Source organism: Heloderma suspectum, chromosome 1, assembly GCF_057233095.1.
Source record: "Heloderma suspectum isolate Gila_16-S chromosome 1, 16-S_ref, whole genome shotgun sequence".
Taxonomy (NCBI): Eukaryota; Metazoa; Chordata; class Lepidosauria; order Squamata; family Helodermatidae; genus Heloderma; species Heloderma suspectum.
The window spans coordinates 289,274,651-289,292,746 of NC_139458.1; the positions used below are offsets into that span (position 1 = coordinate 289,274,651).

The window sequence follows — 18,096 nt, forward strand, 5'->3', positions numbered from 1 at the left end:
TTAATTACCTGCTTGGGTGCACCTTGTTGTCTTGTCCAAATCTGGGCAGCATCATTTATTTGAGGGGGAAACCACTCTCAAATAACCCAACAACAGGTCACTGAGCCAGTTGACACAATTGCAGCAGCTCACTGTGGTTTATTTAAGCCATGCTGGGTTGCTGTGTGTCTAGGCAGCCATGGGCTGTTTTTAGGTTGTTCATGGTTTGTTAACCACAGCAACAACCCACCCTGCATTAGGTTCAGACATCATGATAAACGACGGTGCCCACCCACCATAGTTTGAATATTCACAATGGCCGCCAGCATGCACATCAACCCACCATAGCTTAAATAAGCCACGGCGGGATGCAGCAATTGCACAAGTTGGCCCACTGACTTGGTAGAAACTGAAAGAAATTTCAGCAAATTAGCACTCACCAAAAACCACAGATGTTCTCCTATGGGACAAGAACTGGTTATGCTACCCAACTATTTTGTCTATTGAGGGTGAACTTACAAGAGAAAATTGGTTTTGAGGAGATGATTCATTTTACAATGAAAAAGGCCAGAAAAATAATGCTTAAAGGAGGATTTGACTCTTTAGAAAGGGTTGGATCTACAAGCTGCTTTCCACAAGAGGAAGGGCTCCACTCATGGAAAGTCCCTCTGCCTAATTTTTGGGGATCCCTCCTCTCCCCGCACACAGCAGCTCACCCCATTCAGTAGGTTCTCCTGACTGTGTACCATTTTGAGGGGGCTGAAGGGGCTGCTGTGGGGAGGAGGGGAAGTCCACTTCCACCATGCAGTTGATCTAGCATAAATCCGGATCCATCACAAAATGTTTGCTTCTGCATTGGTTCATTATAATGAAAAAAAAAAATCAAAACCTCAGCAAGATAATACATTTATTCGGACCAGCCAAAAATTACAAAACAAACCGGAGTCTTGCTGATGCTGGATATTAAGTTAAAGAAAAAGAATGAAAAAGGAGTGGGGGTGTTTTAGGCCCATGGTGTGATTTCAGAAATGTAGAAAACATAATTTCAGAATTAAAATATAAAATTTTCTTTCATGACTCATGGGATTGCATATATGCAATGGATCGTGGTATGTGTGTGGGAGGGGGCCTGTGTTACAAGTCTGTACCACCCCCACAAATGATGCTTGGGCTATGAATGCAATACTGCCAACTGACCTAGCAATGAGGCGAAACTCCCTACCAATATCCAGTGGCTAAGGTAACGCGGGTATGCGTGCACACACTGGTAGTAATCCACTGCAATATTTTGCTGCAGTCCCACTTGTCTCGCTAAATCATAAACTGGATAGTTGTAGAATACCAATGCTTGTATAGAGCATTTACCATGTAATGATAGTAATTCTGTTCCAGTACTTATTCTTGCCTTCTTGTGGTAGGAATTTTGGAACAACCTAGTCCTAAATGCACAGAGTACAAATATGTTCTATTGAAATGAATGGGACTTGGATTTTCACAGATATCAGTCCATTCATTGTATCACATAATGGATGAGATCCAAAGAAGGGGCACATTCAGAAAGGATGGAGCTCTGGAGACTCAGGGTCTTGCTTTCAGACTGAATAGCATAGTGAACAGCTGTTCCAGCTACATCAAGTACTTCTCTCCCAATTGTCTCTGCCCCTTCTTTGATTCCTGGTCCCTCTTCTCTTGATGTCTAAAGTAGTCAACCCCTCTGCAGGACAGGGCGAGAGATCAAGGTTCCTTCGACGATTCTGCTTTTGAACAGTCATGTATAGTTCTTTTATTAGGTCCTTTGATTTTTTTTTAAGAAAGCCAGCATCTAAATACAATAAATGTATTGTAAATGGTTTTGTTCAAGCCTCTATAGTACCAAGTCCATGTGAATTCCCACTGATATCAACCACCTGATTTTTCTTAATTATAAAAGATGCTTGTTGGCTATTAACAAAAGAAAAGAAAAGAAAACTGAATTACTGCTGCTTTTAATAGTGTTTTTTGAATTTTAACAACTGTCTCTAGATGTGCATAATGTAAAATATCACTACATATTTGTTTGCTTATTTTAGTATTTCTTGAGAACTGCAACATGTTAAAGGTTAACATCAAACTTTTTCTAAATTGATCAGCATTGAAATGTCAGCTGTCTAGTTATGGCAGCATACCAGCTTGCAAACATTGGTCTAATATTGATTTCCCTGGTTGCATAACATTTGCATTGTGACATTTTGCTACAACATTAGCAAAGTGGCTGTTTCTGGATCAATCATTTTTTGATAGTACACACCATACAATTATACTTGATGTGACCTATTTGGAATTGCATATTAACCATCAGGCTAAAGTATATATTTTTAAATGTAAACTTGAAGTGTGAATTGTGCTCAGTTGAAAAAGATGCAATTTTCAAACGTATCTGAAGCTATATAAAACTTTATTTAAGATGAATGAATACCAAATGTAGGCAAAGCAATATTAACAGTGCAATCCTATACATTTCTACTCCCACTGAATTTAGAGGGGCTTACTCCCAGGTAAGTGTGTAAAACATTGCAGCCTTGGTAATAAAAGTGGGATTCTTGTGAGAGTTGTATTTAAGTTTCTTTGTATTGGTCTTTCTGAAAGGAAAACTGTTTTGGCATTTAAAAAAAATAGTCTATAATATTCTTAAAGGAAATATTTAATTTGCGTTTCCCTCTAGTGTTTTCTGTAAAACCAAACTTACCTTCTCTTCCCCTTCCTGTTATGCCATTTGATAGGATAAATAATTTTTTATCACATTTTTATACATCACTCTTTCTCCCAGAAATTTAGAGGGCGATACATGGCTGACCACACTTCCCCACAATTTTATCTTCACAACAGCCTTGTGCTGTGCATTAGTCGGAAAGAAAGTGATTGGCTCAAGGTCACCCAGTGAACTTTGTGGCTGAATCTGGTTCTGTCCCAGTCATGTCTAAAGGCAGGAGTGGCTGTGTGATTTAAAACACCAAAAAGATAATGTGGGTGCAGTCTTGAGCTTTCCTTACATTTTTACTCTGCAGTTATTTTCCGTAAATTCAAGGATAAGCAACGTGGTGTTCTCCAGATGTCTTGGACTACCACTCCCATAATCCCTGACCATTGGACATGCTAATTGGGGCTGATGGGGGTTATAATCCAAAATATCTGGAGGTCATCAGGAGTTATTTCCAATTGGTGGTGTCCAATGTTAGTCTAACTTAAGTCCCATTTATTTTAATAGCTCTACTTTAAGTAGGACTAACACTGGATATAATCCCAGTTCAACTACCCCTGCCCCAAGTCCTCTTTTTTGCCATTCAGGCTCTGATACCAGAAATGAAAATGGCTTGGCGGCTGGGGCTAGAGAGGGAAGATCCAGCCTCTTTGGTGCTTTAAATCATTCCCCATTCCTTGCTTTTAATGTATTTGTGGAACACCTGCATTTGAAGACGCTAGTCTACCACTGTCATATGTAGTTTGGGCCTTGCTATGGTGTGGAAGGATCAGAAAGAATTGAGGTTTTCATATATGTCTTGCCCAAGTTTCTTAGGCTGCTCATATACAGCAAGTGATTAGACAAGCACATAAAGTAATTAGAATTCATTGCATTAATAGTGCTATGTTTAACAAAGTGCTTCTGCTTGACGGACCTCCGTGTTGTTGTCCTGACATAGTGTGCATATTACCTTGCATGAAAAATGTGAAATGCAGGGATATTGTTCCAACATACTATGTTTTGCTCCTCTTTGGAAGAAAATGCATAATAAAATATGGAATTGTCAGTTGTAAAGGACAATGGCTCCTGCTCAAGCTTGTCCTTTGCTTGTCTGGCTATTAATCAAACACTATCAGTCTGCACCGAAAACCATGAAATACTTGCATTGAAAACCAATCTATCAAGTGCGTGTCTCAAATCATTCTTTAGAATTGTGACTAGTAGGAATTTCTAACAGATATATAGTTGTGAGCAAATCCAATTTCTAAGCATTACTATCTGTTATATTATTAATTTCTGACTAAAATTAGCACATGAGCTTCTAAGATTTAGATGTTTAAGAATAATGAATTTTGTATACATTTGCAGTGGTATCTGAATTAACCCTTGGAATTATGGCTTTAGCTTATCTACAGTCAGGGCCAGAAATATTGGAACAAGGATAACTGTTTTAGCAGTTGGCCTCTGTACACCACCACATTGAAGTTGAAAGGAAACACACCCAGATGGGAGCGAAGTCAGAACTTTCAGCTGTAATTCAAGGGCTTTGACAAAAGTGGGGTACTAACCATTCAGGAAGGACAGCCAGTGGCATACCCCCCCCATCCTTGGTGGCTCATAAGTAATGGAACGAATGGCTGACAAGCAGCTGCATGGCCAGGTGTGGCCTGTTTCCTGGGTACCCCATGACCAATCAAGCAGATAAAAGGCCTGGAGGTGGTTCTGAGTGTTACATTTGCATTTGGTAGCTGTTCACTGAAACTCCCAACATGAGGTCCAAAGAGGTGTCCATGTGAGTGAAGGAGGCCATCATTAGGCTGAGGAAACAAAATAAACCCATCAGAGAGATAGCAAAAACAGTGAGAGTGGCCAATACAACAGTTTGGAACATCCTGAAAAAGAAGGATTTAACTGGCAAGCTCGGCAACAGCAAAAGGCCTGGAAGACCACGGAAGACAACTAATGTGGATGACCGCAGAATTCTGCTCATGGTGAAGAGGAAACTTTTCACAACATCTAGCCAGGTCAAGAACACTCTTGCGGAGGTAGGCATGTCATTGTCAACATCTACAGTCAAGAGACGGCTTTATGAATGTAAATACAGAGGCTTCACAACAAGGTGCAAACCACTGGCAATGCTCAAGAACAGACAGGCCATATTAGCCTTTGCCAGCAAATACCTAAAAAAGCCTGCCCAGTTCTGGAATAAGATTCTTTGGACTGATGAGACCAAGATTAACTTGTACCAGAATGATGGGAAGAGAAAAGTATGGAGAAGGAAAGGAACAGCACCTGATCCAAAGCATACCACATCATCTGTCAAACATGGTGGAGGCAGTGTTATGGCATGGGCATGTATAGGTGCCAATGGAACCTGGTCACTGGTGTTTATTGATGACCTGACTGCTCAGAAAAGCAGCAGGACGTATTCTGAAGTGCATAGGGCTATACTTTCTGCTCAGATTCAGCCGAATGCTGCCAAACTGAAAGGGCGCCGCTTCATATTGCAGATGGATAATGACCCAAAACATACAGCAAAAGCTACCCAAGAGTTTCTCCAGGCAAAGAAGTGGGATGTTCTTCAATGGCCAAGTCAGTCAACTGATCTCCACCCAATAGAGCATGCTCTTCACTTACTGAAGACCAGACTGAAGGCAGAAAGACCCACAAACAAGCAGCAGCTGAAGGCAGCTGCAGTAAAGGCCTGGCAAAGCATCTCGAGGGAGGAAACGCAGCATTTGGTCATGTCCATGGGTTCCAGACTTCAGGCAGTCATTGACTGCAAAGGATTTTCATCCAGGTATTAAAGGCGACCCTTAAGTTTGAAATGATGTTGGTTTGTTCCATTACTTATGAGCCACCAAGGATGGGCGTGTGTGTATGCCACTGGCTGTCCTTCCTGAATGGTTAGTGCCCCACTTTTGTCAAACCCCTTGAATTACAGCTGAAAGTCCCGACTTTGCTCCCATCTGGGTGTGTTTCCCCTCAACTTCAATGTGGTGGTATACAGAGGCCAACTACCAAAACAGTTATCCTTGTTCCGATATTTCTGGCCCTCACTGTAAATGATTAAGTTTTAAAAAAACTGTTTTTGTTGCCTTCGTACATTCTTGGATAGGAGGCTGAGAAAGATCTCTGTCTAAGACCTTCGGGAGCTACTTCTAGTTCAAATAGATAGTCCTGGACTAGATGGACAAAGTATTTGACTCCGGGAGCTTCATGTTTTTGTATGTGTTCAGACATCCTATGTTATCTCACTAGTCCTATACTTCAGCTGCTATGTGACATCCATATGGGGGTGTCCTGTTGTTACTTGTATACATTATCAAGAGATGCAATATTCTGAGATGGGATTAATGTATGAACTGAAAAATGAAGAAGTGGTGTAAATGGAGGTGGTTGTTATATTTCCAAAAGAGAAGTGAGGCAAGCCTTCCTGCTCTGGTTAAGAGGATGATTTGTAGGACAAATGGCAAGACAGAGGAAGGATATCTTCTGAAAAGCCGAGACTAGAATAATAATACTTAGCATTCCAAATGTTCAAAGCACTTGACATATATGATCTTCTTCTTATCCTTTACAGCAGCTGTGTAAAGTAGATTGATATAATATCTCCATATTGGAGATGACCGGAGCAGGGGTATGCTGAGTCTGAGAGTGGCTTGTGGATGGCTGCGTCTTGATTTTTGTGGCAGAAATATGATTTGAACTGGGAACTTGCTGATTTGAAGTTCACGCATAGGTACTGTGTTATACCAGCATAGAAGAAGCCATGACAATCTAACGAAAGTGCTGTGAATGTGAGAAAGGAATGTATTTGGTAAGACAGTAACTTCAAGATACTACAAGTTGGTTGTAGCAGAAATTTCTATGGGAGCTGGACGTGATTTCTTTCAGTATTTCATCAGGAGTGAATTTGGCACAGGAGTGGATTAGTGTTAGCTGCCATAAGCTGATTTAGGTTGAATCTACACATAGCAGTTATACCGTTATCATACCATTATCATAACTATTCATACACACGATACCAGTGGGCACCAATAGTTATGATAATGGTATAACTGCTATGTTTAGATTCAGCCCTAAAGTAGTTGAAATGCAATGGTGAATGGGTTTAGGACTGAAGAAGAAACGTATGAAAGAACTTAAATTGTTTTAGTTAAAAGGTTAGCAGTTTGTGTGGAAGGATGATGTAAAGATGAGTGTAAATGGGAGGAGTAGGAAGATGGTAAACAAATGGAGGTTATAAAGGTGTTGACAAAAGAGAAAAGCTTTTGATTTCTGTTTCTTGAGATTGGACATGGCAGGTGAGACTGAAGGTAAAAGACACAGGTAAGATCCTATAGTCTTATCAAGACTAACTGATTAGTTAGTAAGTATGAGATTAATTATACTGCTAGTAACAGCATTGTTTGTACTAAGAAATTAAAACACTTGGAAAATTACTTTATTGGAACTCGCTGACTTGTGGATTATTTATCTGGCCCTTTTTAGCTAACAGCGCGATCACTGCCCATTGTACAAACTGATGAGAGACTCCAGCCTCTGCTTAATCACCTCAGGTAATACAAATACACATTTTTTTATAATAGTTATTTACCCCAGTGAAGCAGCAGCATTACTGGGTAGCCTGGTAGGGGCAGCAGGAAGTGTTCTGGATTTTTAAGAAATAGCTGATTTTGCTTTATTGAACTTGCTGGGAAGGCTATTAAGAAAATGCTAACCCATCTCTCTTAAAACAGTATAAAATGTCTTATTATGAAATGCAAATGCCAAATATTTAATGATTAATAATTAGAAAATGTAAATAAATAAAAAGTAGTAATTGTATCGAAGGGATGCACAAGGACCCAAGCAGGTTCACAATTAATTCTGGGTAACTAGCATAAAAAGGGGTTGTTAAGATGATCTGGGTGGTTTTCAAAGAGAAAATACTGAGTTAAAGCCCTGTCACTTGGACCAAAGAGTTATTTGAGTAATGAACAGGTGTGAGAGTGTATTATTCCAGGTCAAAAGTGTACTTAAAGCTTTTGCTTATCAGCTAATGAGCAAAAACTATTTTGTAAGGTATGCACATTAAAAAGCTTGATATACAGATATTTAGAAAAATGTATAGACATTTTGAGTAATTAGCACATTTTGTTAAGAAATTACCTTCTCAAACGTATGATTCAGAATTGATCATTATCTAGTCTGAAAGGTATACATGTAAGCCTCTTTGTTATGTTCTAATTTTTCAGGAACGCTGAGTAACAATAAGATAATTAAGACTGAGCCCTAATTTATGGGACAGTAGATAATATTAGCTATGAGGTAATTTCTAAACAAAAAAGGTACAAATCTGTGGTTATTTTAGAATGCAGGAGCTTCTTATTAGAAGAATAAATGTCTGTATATCTGTCGGCTAAATAGCCCATTCAGTACTGAATGGGAAACTCTGTACTTAGAGTGAGGTCTCTCCTTTTAAATCTATTAGCACTAAAAGCCTAAGAACAAAAAATGTTTTGGAAATTCTATTTCCTGTTAAGCTATTAAGATCTAAGAATCTTTAGCAAAGCTGTTTAACAACAAGAAATACTTCGTTATTTTATGCAAGTTATATTTTAATATGATGTTACAAGTATATTTCTAATAAAAATTATTTTCATTTACTAATTTTTGTTAGTACAAAACCAAAATTGAATCCACCTTAAACAAATGTTGGTGTATGCTTTGTTTGAAGTGTATTAATCAGCTATGGGTAGTTAACTGGCAGCCAAAGGCTTCCTAAATGCTAGAACTATAAGTTTGAAAATACTCCACAAAGGCCAAATCTGTAACAGAGGGAGTAGGGGTGGTGTGTTGTTGGAGTATGCAATAGCAACTGCGGCCCAGAGATTCCAATAGGAGCACCTGGCAGCAGCTGCCTGCAGCAAGCAGCTATATGAATTCCCCACAGTTGGCCCGAATGTAGCGTTGCTTCCAGAGCGATGCTACATGGGCATTGTGGGGGAATTCAAATGGCAGGTTGCTCAAGCAGCAGCAACTGCTGCCCAGTGCTTCACTCAACACTGGAAAAAAATTAAGGAGGTTCCACCCCACCTAGTGAGGCAAGTGTCAGTGGTGGCGGCCCCTATCAGAGCCCCAGCATTTGCCCAGCCATGTGTTGTGGTGATGCTGGGCCTGGGTCAACTTTTGACTCCTTCCCCCAAGCTTCCCAGATCAGCCTTGACCTTTGGACAGGAAGTAGGAGCTTTGTAGAGCTTCTTTTGTTTGACTGCATAATATTGTTTTCCATTGTCATTCATGGATGCCTCTTTCCTCAGCCCCCCTATCCCTAGTATATGGATTGTTTTGGGGGCATATGGGGAAGGGAATATTTTTTTAGTCAGGGGATGACTAGTTTCTCAGCTGCACGCAAATTCAACCTTGCCCTCTGGGTCAAGGTGGAATGATCTCACCTTTCTTGGTTCTTTCGTCTGTTGCGGAACTCGCCTCCCCCGCCACACACAAGATGCCCTTCTGGTTCAAGGATGGGGAACATGTGGCCTTCCAGATGTTATTGGATTGCAACTCCCATCAGCCCTAGAAGGCATAGTCTATAGCGAGGAATGATGGGAGTTGCAGTCCAGCAACATTTGGAGGGCCACATGTTCCCCATTCCTGCTCTGATATGTGTAGCTGACCATGAAGAGTATCAATTCTTGGTTCTGAGTGGGGAGCACAGCATGAAGTGTTGCAATATGCTTCTTTTCCAGCCTGTATAGCAGACCATGGAGTTCACTTTTCTCCCCAGCGTCACCCCAAATTTGGAAAGGCAACATAGATTAAAATAAAATAAAGTGCATACTTGGATCCAGCATTTTAAATTACAAATAAATTTGGAGCTGGATTCATCTCAACTCTATTTTTGAAGATAATACTGCAATACTTGTGTATCAACTTTGGTAACATTTAAGTAATGGAAGTGTTCCCGTATATAATGAGCTTGCAATGGCAGATAATTAGCAATATTGTTGTCATGCAACATCTGCTTTCTGTCAACACTTCAAGCTTCCCCCTTAACTAATCTTTGCCTCATATTTGGAAAAATCATATTTTGTCCTTGAAAAAAAGGCCTCACTGCTTGAAATTCATGTAGAATATTCTCTGTCACTCAGAACCCCTTTAAAGCCACAATCATGATTTTATTATAAATTCCCTTGGGTTGTCTCCTCATAGTGCTCTATAATATCTCAGTAGAAATGTTGTCATCGTTCTTTGATAAATTCAAGAAGGCACTTTTTTTCTAGTGATTCTTTTAATAGGAAAACTCTAGGAGATCTATACCTGAAGTCTAGAAAGATTTTCTTTGGGCAACTACTTTGATATGCCTCATTAGATTTCACATATTTTGCTCACACTTGAAACATAATGTTCAGCTTAGGCTGCTGTTCTGAGCACTTTTTCAAGGAAGCAATATATTGATTTGGAAGTACCAGAGTGTCTATTTGAGGGGATTAAAAAAGAAGCCTGGCTTTAGCATGTTTTAATTAGGTTTGCTAAATTGTTATGTTGAATTATTACTTCTAAAATTCTTAGAAACAAAGACAAAATTAACTTTAGGTTCCCATAGTAACAGCAAGACTACCTTTTCCAATTTCTGAAAATTACATTTATCATAAGTAACTTCCTTTCTTTCTTTTCCACATTACAGCCATGCATATGTTGGTCCAGATTACAGCATTGAAAAAAATACTGGGAAAATTGCATTAGAACAGATCGATGCTGTAAGTATTTTATGGTTTTGTTCTGTACTCCACGTTCCCCTGGTCCAGCATACAGTTTGTGTGAAGAAACCCACTTCCATATACCAATGGAAAATAATAATGAGTTAGTGAAGTATTAGTACCATTGAAATCATTGGAACAAGTTAGACATGACTAATTTAAGTTCCATTTATTTCAACAGGACCAATGCACGACTAACTTCCTATGGATCCAACTCCATGGATTCACTGGGTAGAATCCAGTAGGTGCTGTGTGTGCATGGCCAGCCCCACTGGGCCCCAGTCTGTGCATGCACAGCCCCACCAGCCCAGGTCTGCATGCATCCGCGATATCTCACTTCCAGGGGCAAGGCCAACGTGTGTGTCGAGGCTTGTCCCCAGAAGCATGATATTATGGCCATGCGCAGCCCTGGGCTGGTGGAGCTTTGCATGTGCGGACCAGGGCCTGGTTGGGTTGGCCATGTGCACATGGCCCCTATTGGATGCTACCCAGAGTGTCTCAAGTATTCTAACTGCATAAAATTCATATTGGTTTTAAAAAGTAGTATACTGGTTAGCGTGGGTTGGATGTACAGATTTTCATTAAAACCACCCCAAATAAGATGTTGCTTGTATGAAGGGAGAGCAGGATAAAAATATAACAAACAAAATTGTGAATGTCAGTAAGGCTTAACATGTTATATGGCAGTTTAGACTGTTCAAAGCATTTCATATACACTGGGCTCAAATCACATAGAATGCCAAACCATTGTTTGGCAGAATGTTAATGACCCTTGGGCTTATGTGCTCTCCCCCCACCCTCCATGACAATTGCTTACTTCCAGTTCTGATTTTGTAGGCAAGCCATAGCTTGCATATTTGGACAAAAGGGCAAGCTACCAAACCAATTGTTGCAAACACGGATTCAGAGTAGGGAGTTGCTGTTGGGGAGGGGATTGAGTGAGCATGCAAGCCTGAGAGTGCATTTATTAACTCCATATCCTGCTGTGGTGTTGTCTGAACAGGCCCAGTAATTCTTAAATTGAGCCTGTAAGGTAAGCTAATATTATTATTCACATACTATAACATGACATGTAATTATTAATAGGCTATTGTTCACCTGGCACATTAGCTTAATAGTGCTGATTGTTTGAGTGGTATTGATTAAAGCTGATACTTTGGGCAGTATCCAGTGTTAACTGTGCACCTCTTGCTGATTATGTTGCCCCAGATGGACCCACCACTGGTACAACAGGAAGCAACTAGAGCAGGGGTAGGCAACGTGGCGCCATTGAGCACCAGTGTGCCCCTGGATGCCTTTCTTGGCACTTGCCAAGATGTCCTATCCCTCATAATAATAAAAACAACAACAACATTTCTTACTGGCAGCTGGGATCTCTTCAAAGCAAAGTAAGAGCCTTGAGCTGCTCACATTTTCTTTTCCCATTAATGCTTCTGGGCCACACATGGGGCTCTGAGACATTCTTAAGAAATGAAGAAGTCAGGCAGCTCCTAGCTGATGCTTTCATCTGCAGCACACCCCTTTTCTGGTGGTGCCCAGGACAGTTTTGTGCAGTCCCGAAAAGGTTGCCCACTCCTGGCCTAGAGCAACCCCAGAAATGAGCCAAAACACTAGTTTCTGGGATGGGACAGATCAGAAGAACTGCTAGCTCTGCTGACCTGTACCGTTCTGTAAAGTGCTTCGGCTCATTTCCAGTTGTTTTAGGAAGTGCCAGCTTCCCACTGTACCTGCATGCACCTGGTGCATGGGCAGCATTGGATATTGCCCTTCGTTTCTAAAAAATGCAAGGAAGTAATAGTTGAGAAAATAAAAATAAATAAATTGCGGAATACAGTGTACAACTGTTTTAGTTTCTTTTTAAAGCTTTATCTGTTCTGTTCTGTTGGCATTTTTTGTATTTGTTTGTCCCCGAAGTCTGATAATGACAAAAGGCAGTATAAAAATGTTTTACATAAATATATAAGAGATATCCACAGATAATTGACATCAGTGTCATCAACTTAGAATATACTTCCTTTGGGAAAAGCTACTATTAAAATACAATCACAATCCATATTTTTAAACCAGCAACTAATTAATCATACTGATTAATGCCTTCGGCTAGAATTAATAAAATCATTTCTCTTTTTATAAATGTACTTCTGTGTTGCATTTGTTATTGTATCTTGTATAGAAAGCGCTATTAGTTCTAAATGCTTAGAGTAATATTGAAGTTGTAAAATAGATTTATCCGCAGTCCCTATAGCCTTTGCATTCACTTTTCTCCTCAAGCTATTCACCTTTCTAAAAGGATTTAATTAGTGATCAAAATACAGCCTGTAAGCTAATCTAGTCAGTAGGTCTTTAATGCAAGTTTTCTTGTTGCAGCTTTCAGTTAAATCATTTCCTCTCTGCATGCGCCAGCTGCACAAAGCTCTGCGTGATAACCATCATCTCCGTCACGGAGGCCGTATGCAATATGGCTTGTTTCTAAAGGGCATTGGTTTAACATTAGAACAAGCTCTGCAGTTCTGGAAGTCTGAATTCATCAGAGGAAAAGTAGATGCAGACAAGGTAAATTAGTTGTTGGGCAACTGAGCATTGCTCAGTTTTTAACTGTTCTCTTTTGGACACTTGCATAGTCCACAGGCACTGCACATGCACATTGTGGACAGCTGCTGTAGACTTAAGCTATTTAACATAAACAGTAAATACAAAAACAGCTGCTTTTGCATCCTCTCCTCACAGTGGGTTATCCTCACTCATCTCTCATAAGTTTATATTGCCAAATTTCCTTTCTTTTGTTTGCAATAATTACAAAAAGAAAATAGAAAGCTTAATTACAGTATTGGAAAGCATTTATATACATGGATATCAATATGTTTCCGCTTCCAAAATCAATAAAAGGACCCAATTCTACAGCAAGGGCAGCATCCAATGTCCATTGAGTGGATGTCCACTTGTGCAACAGGACTTCTCCTTCCTACAACCCCCCCCCCCCAATCTGCTTTGGATGGTCCTCCAGTGCTCCTACAGAGGGTTTCAGGAGGAGGGGAAATCCAATGGTGACCATTCTGTTGGTTGACAGGCACCATTGGATTTCACCCTAAACCTTGCTATACATTGTCTTTCCTCCTGTAACGTTACGATTTTGATGTATTTGTACATTTGAGCTATTTGGCAAACTGCTGATTTTGTGCTACTTCAGGTTTCGCAGTGGTTAAAAGATTTGAGATTAGTAAACGATGCATTTTGGGTATGATTTGATGAGTACGTTCAAGTAATATTACTTCCAGATCTAATCATTTTTCATAAACTATCATTCTGCTGATATCCTTCTCAATTCTAAACCAAGATGTTTGGGTATGTTTTCCACATACACAGACAGTTTGCTGCAGGTAGGGTGCACTAGCAACAGGCTTATTTATTATTTTGGTTATTAGTTGTTTTGCTAATTGCAAAGACTACAGGAAAGGCTATGTTAGCTCACTCCCTCTCATGGTACAGTCTATAGTCTGTGCCACCACAATACCAATTGGGTGCCACCAATATTAGAATAATAACAATAATAATAATATAGGCTGACCATACATACCCTTTTAAACAGAACAGTACCGTTTTTTCCATATTTCCCGACGGTCCTGTCGTTTTAATATAAATGTCAATTTTGTCCCGTTTTTAATTTTTTGTAAAAAACTGAACGCGTTTTTCATAAGGCTCTATGCTAATCAGTGTGTGCAGGAAAACTACTAGTGTGACGAAAGAGGAAGTTCCATTTACTTACTTCAGTCAGGGCCAGGCTTCTTGAGCTAGCAACAATCAGATGCTGCCCCCTTGCTTGTCTGCAGTGGCGGGGAATTCAAGAGGCGATCGCTAAGCCCCATTCAGCATGCGGGAGCCAGGAGGGTGAGTCTTACTGTTATTTCTACCATCATTCCGCCCATAGAGATTCTTTCTGCCCTACATTCAGTTTGATTTGGACTTTTCAGACTGCTGTCCTGTTTTTGTCATCCCAATATCATCATTCCGCCCATAGAGATTCTTTCTGCCCTACATTCAGTTTGATTTGGACTTTTCAGACTGCTGTCCTGTTTTTGTCATCCCAATATCATCATTCCGCCCATAGAGATTCTTTCTGCCCTACATTCAGTTTGATTTGGACTTTTCAGACTGCTGTCCTGTTTTTGTCATCCCAATATCCCGTTTTTGTCTCAAGGAAATATGGTCAGCCTATAATAATAGAACATAGGCACTGAACCTGATGACATACCTGTTGCCTTTCTTTTATAAATTGGACTGCATAATGAGATTCCACTGCATTATGCTTCAATACCTATGTGGAATAAGTGGGATGTGATCATAGACACAAGTGATGGTGAAAGGGGACTTATCTCTGTTACCTAGACTGATCTAGAAATATTGCATGCTCATAGTGCTATCTAAATTTTGTGGTTGCCAAGGGAAACTATGCAGGCAACTTGAGGCAAGAGAGTATTTTTTTTCCAGTTAGAAGTCCATATTTTTCTTAGAAGAAAATAAAATATTCTTTTATTTTACAGTTGTCTGTGGATAATCCATTTTCTTCTCTCCCTGACCTCCCTTTCACTAATTCAGTAACAAGAATAGTGCTTTTGGCTTAATGGCTTTTCAAACTGCAGTTATAGTTGAGTTGCTAAAAATAATTTTTAAACATGAAATAATATCTATAATATTTCCCTGTAATATTTCCCAACACTGGAGGCCTTGTTGTAGTAGCAGAAAGCACTGATGCCATTGCTTCTCCACCATTGCTGCTCTGAAAGTGGTATATTCTGAAAAAGGGTGTGTTGCCGGAGGCCTTGGATGCACTGGATCCAAAGCCCTTCCATTCCCTTGACATGACCCCGATAAGAGAGAAACTCTGCTGGCCATGGAGCCAGTGTAGTTATTTTCCTCCCATTGAAATTGATGGAAGGAAGAATAAAAAAGGATGATAGATGAAAGAAAAAAAAAGGAGAAGGGAAAAAGGCTCCCCTCACCTATTGCCCTGGCCTGCTGGGACTTAAGAAGTGGTAGCTTCTCTGCTCTGCTTGTCTGCTTATATATAAGTTTGGAAAATCTTCATTATTCTGGATGAAACCAAAGTCCTCTATCTTCCTCTTACTATGAACCTTGAAAAGCTACAGTGGTAATAGTCTGCCACTACCATCCCTGTAACGCTCTTATCTAATTAACACCAAGAATAATATTTAAATACATCAGAAGCAGGAAAAGAGCCAGGCAGGCAGTTGGACCCTTAGATGACAACAGTGCAAAATAATTGCTGAAGGAGGGCAGGGGCTGCAGGGAAGCTGTGGCCAAACATGTTTACCAATCCTGCCTTGATTTGACTTGTTTTATACCATCCCACCTAATGTGCAGGACAGGGAGTTCTTATGATCCCACAAATAATCATATGTGATAAATATTCCTGGGTTCCCATATTTCCATTGCAACCATTAAATTCCTACAAAACCGTATCTGCTTAGCACACAGTAGCGAGGTTCTAGACTAGAGGCATGGGATAAAGAGACAAGGAGACTTATTTAAAAGTTAAAAACAAATGTATAATATTTACTTATGAAGTTGTTCAGTTGATACTGAAGGTTAGATGTCTTCAAATTCATATTGAAGGTTAGATGCTTCATGGATTACCTGCTTTTCAAAGGTAGTGTTCCATTAAGGAAACAGCCCTTACTTCATTCTGGTTCACTTTCCTAATAATCACCCTGTGCCTACTTCTACCTCAGTTAGCTCTCCCAGAATAACTCTGAGGTCTAGAAATGAAAAGGAGTAATGATGCTTGTTTGCATTAGAGCTTTTGTGCCCCTAGAAGTAGCTTTTCAGTTTAAGATATTCTAAAACATTAGAATGAGATATTAAAATGGAAAGCTAATACTGCTATATTATTAGCATATGCAAAGAGTGCATATGCAAAGTGCTACTTTTTATTACTGGGAAATTTGTGGGAACGGGAAGAATAAGTCACAGTACCACAGTATGACAATTAATATTTAAACACTTTGCTGGAACAGATCGTTCCTCTGCATGAATCATCAAGAGGCTAGCAAGTCATGTATTTGATTAAATTATGGTTTTGATTATATTTCAGTTAGTCAATTATTAAAATGAAAATGGGCACCTCTGATTGTATACATTAATTTAAGTAGGACTAATTACTATTTGTATTTCATCTTGCATATTCTGTGCATTTTTCATGCTTCTGTGTCCCCCCCCCCCCCCAATTTACAGTGGTGGTCTGCTGGATGACAATAGTGTCTTGTGTTCACATATAAATTCAATGTGAACTTCAAACCTGAAAATTTAAGAATATTAGCTGGGATGGAAGGACTCCCTTTGGTTCTTGCAGGGTACGTGCACTAGGGGGATATTTGACTTTTCTCTTCTTGGAACTGTTGACTCCTGTGACATATCATGAGGTACTTGTGAAACTCTTTCCATTTCAAAAATAGTTTGCAATGCAGCACTGCAAACTGTTGCTTGAGGGGACAAATGTCTAAAGATGTCCTAGGCTCAAGGAAGTCTTGGTTAGTTTCAGGGTTCTATGGCTGTCAGTCATCAGATGGTGGAGGATGCAGTTACTACCAAGTAGGTTGATATTTTTCAATATAAAATATATTTGTTGCGATGCTGGGTGGCTCCAATGGCCATGCTGGGTGGGGATGATGGAAGTTATAGTCCAAAACATCTGGAGCATGGCAGATTGGAGAAGGCTGTACTATTTTGTTGTTGTTCAGTCGTTAAGTCGTGTCCGACTCTTCGTGACCCCATGGACCATAGCACGCCAGGCCTTCCTGTCCTCCGCTCTCTCCCAGAGTGTGCTCAAGTTCATATTCATTGCATTGGTGATGCTATCTAGCCATCTCATCCTCTGCCGTCCCCTTCTCCTTCTGCCTTCAATCTTTCCCAGCATCAGGGTATTTTCCAGGGAGTTTTCTCTTCGCATTAGGTAGCCAAAATATTTGAGCTTCAGCTTCAGTATCTGTCCTTCCAATGAGCAGTCAGGGTTGATTTCCTTTAGGATGGACTGATTTGACCTCCTTGCAGTCCAGGGGACTCGTAAGAGTCTTTTCCAGCACCACAGTTCGAAAGCATCAATTCTTCGGCGCTCAGCCTTCCTTATAGTCCAGCTCTCACAGCCATACATTACTACTGGGAAAGCCATAGCTTTGATTATACAACCTTTGTCGGCAAGGTGATGTCTCTGCTTCTTACTATGCTGTCTAGGTTTGCCATAGCTTTCCTCCCAAGGAGCAAGCGTCTTTTAATTTCATGGCTACAGTCACCGTCTGCAGTGATCTTGGAGCCCAAGAAAGTAAAATCTGTCACTGCTTCCATTTCTTCCCCTTTTATATGCCAGGAAGTGATGGCACCAGATGCCATGATCTTAGTTTGTTTAATGTTGAGTTTCAAACCAGCTTTTGCACTCTCCACTTTCACCCTCAACAAGAGGCTCTTTAGATCCTCTTTGCTTTCTCCCATTAGGGTGGTATCGTCTGCGTATCTGAGGTTGTTGATAATTCTCCCGGCAATCTTAATTCTGACCTGTGATTCATCCAACCTGGCGTTTCTCATGTTGTACTCTGCATATAAATTAAATAAGCAGGGCGACAATATACAGCCTTGTCGTAC

The 18,096-nt window shown here is 40.1% G+C and overlaps 1 protein-coding gene across 10 annotated transcripts in view; it reads left to right on the plus strand.

Moving 5' to 3' along the window:
* Window positions 1-18,096, plus strand: part of PRIM2 (DNA primase subunit 2) — a 108,808-nt gene that overhangs the window by 54,761 nt on the left and 35,951 nt on the right. For all 10 annotated transcript variants that reach the window (XM_084826844.1, XM_084826848.1, XM_084826846.1 and 7 more), the window contains 3 exons: window positions 7,193-7,260; window positions 10,374-10,446; window positions 12,814-12,999. In XM_084826844.1, coding sequence (XP_084682970.1) covers window positions 7,193-7,260; window positions 10,374-10,446; window positions 12,814-12,999 — 327 coding nt within the window. The remainder of the gene's footprint in view (window positions 1-7,192; window positions 7,261-10,373; window positions 10,447-12,813; window positions 13,000-18,096) is intronic.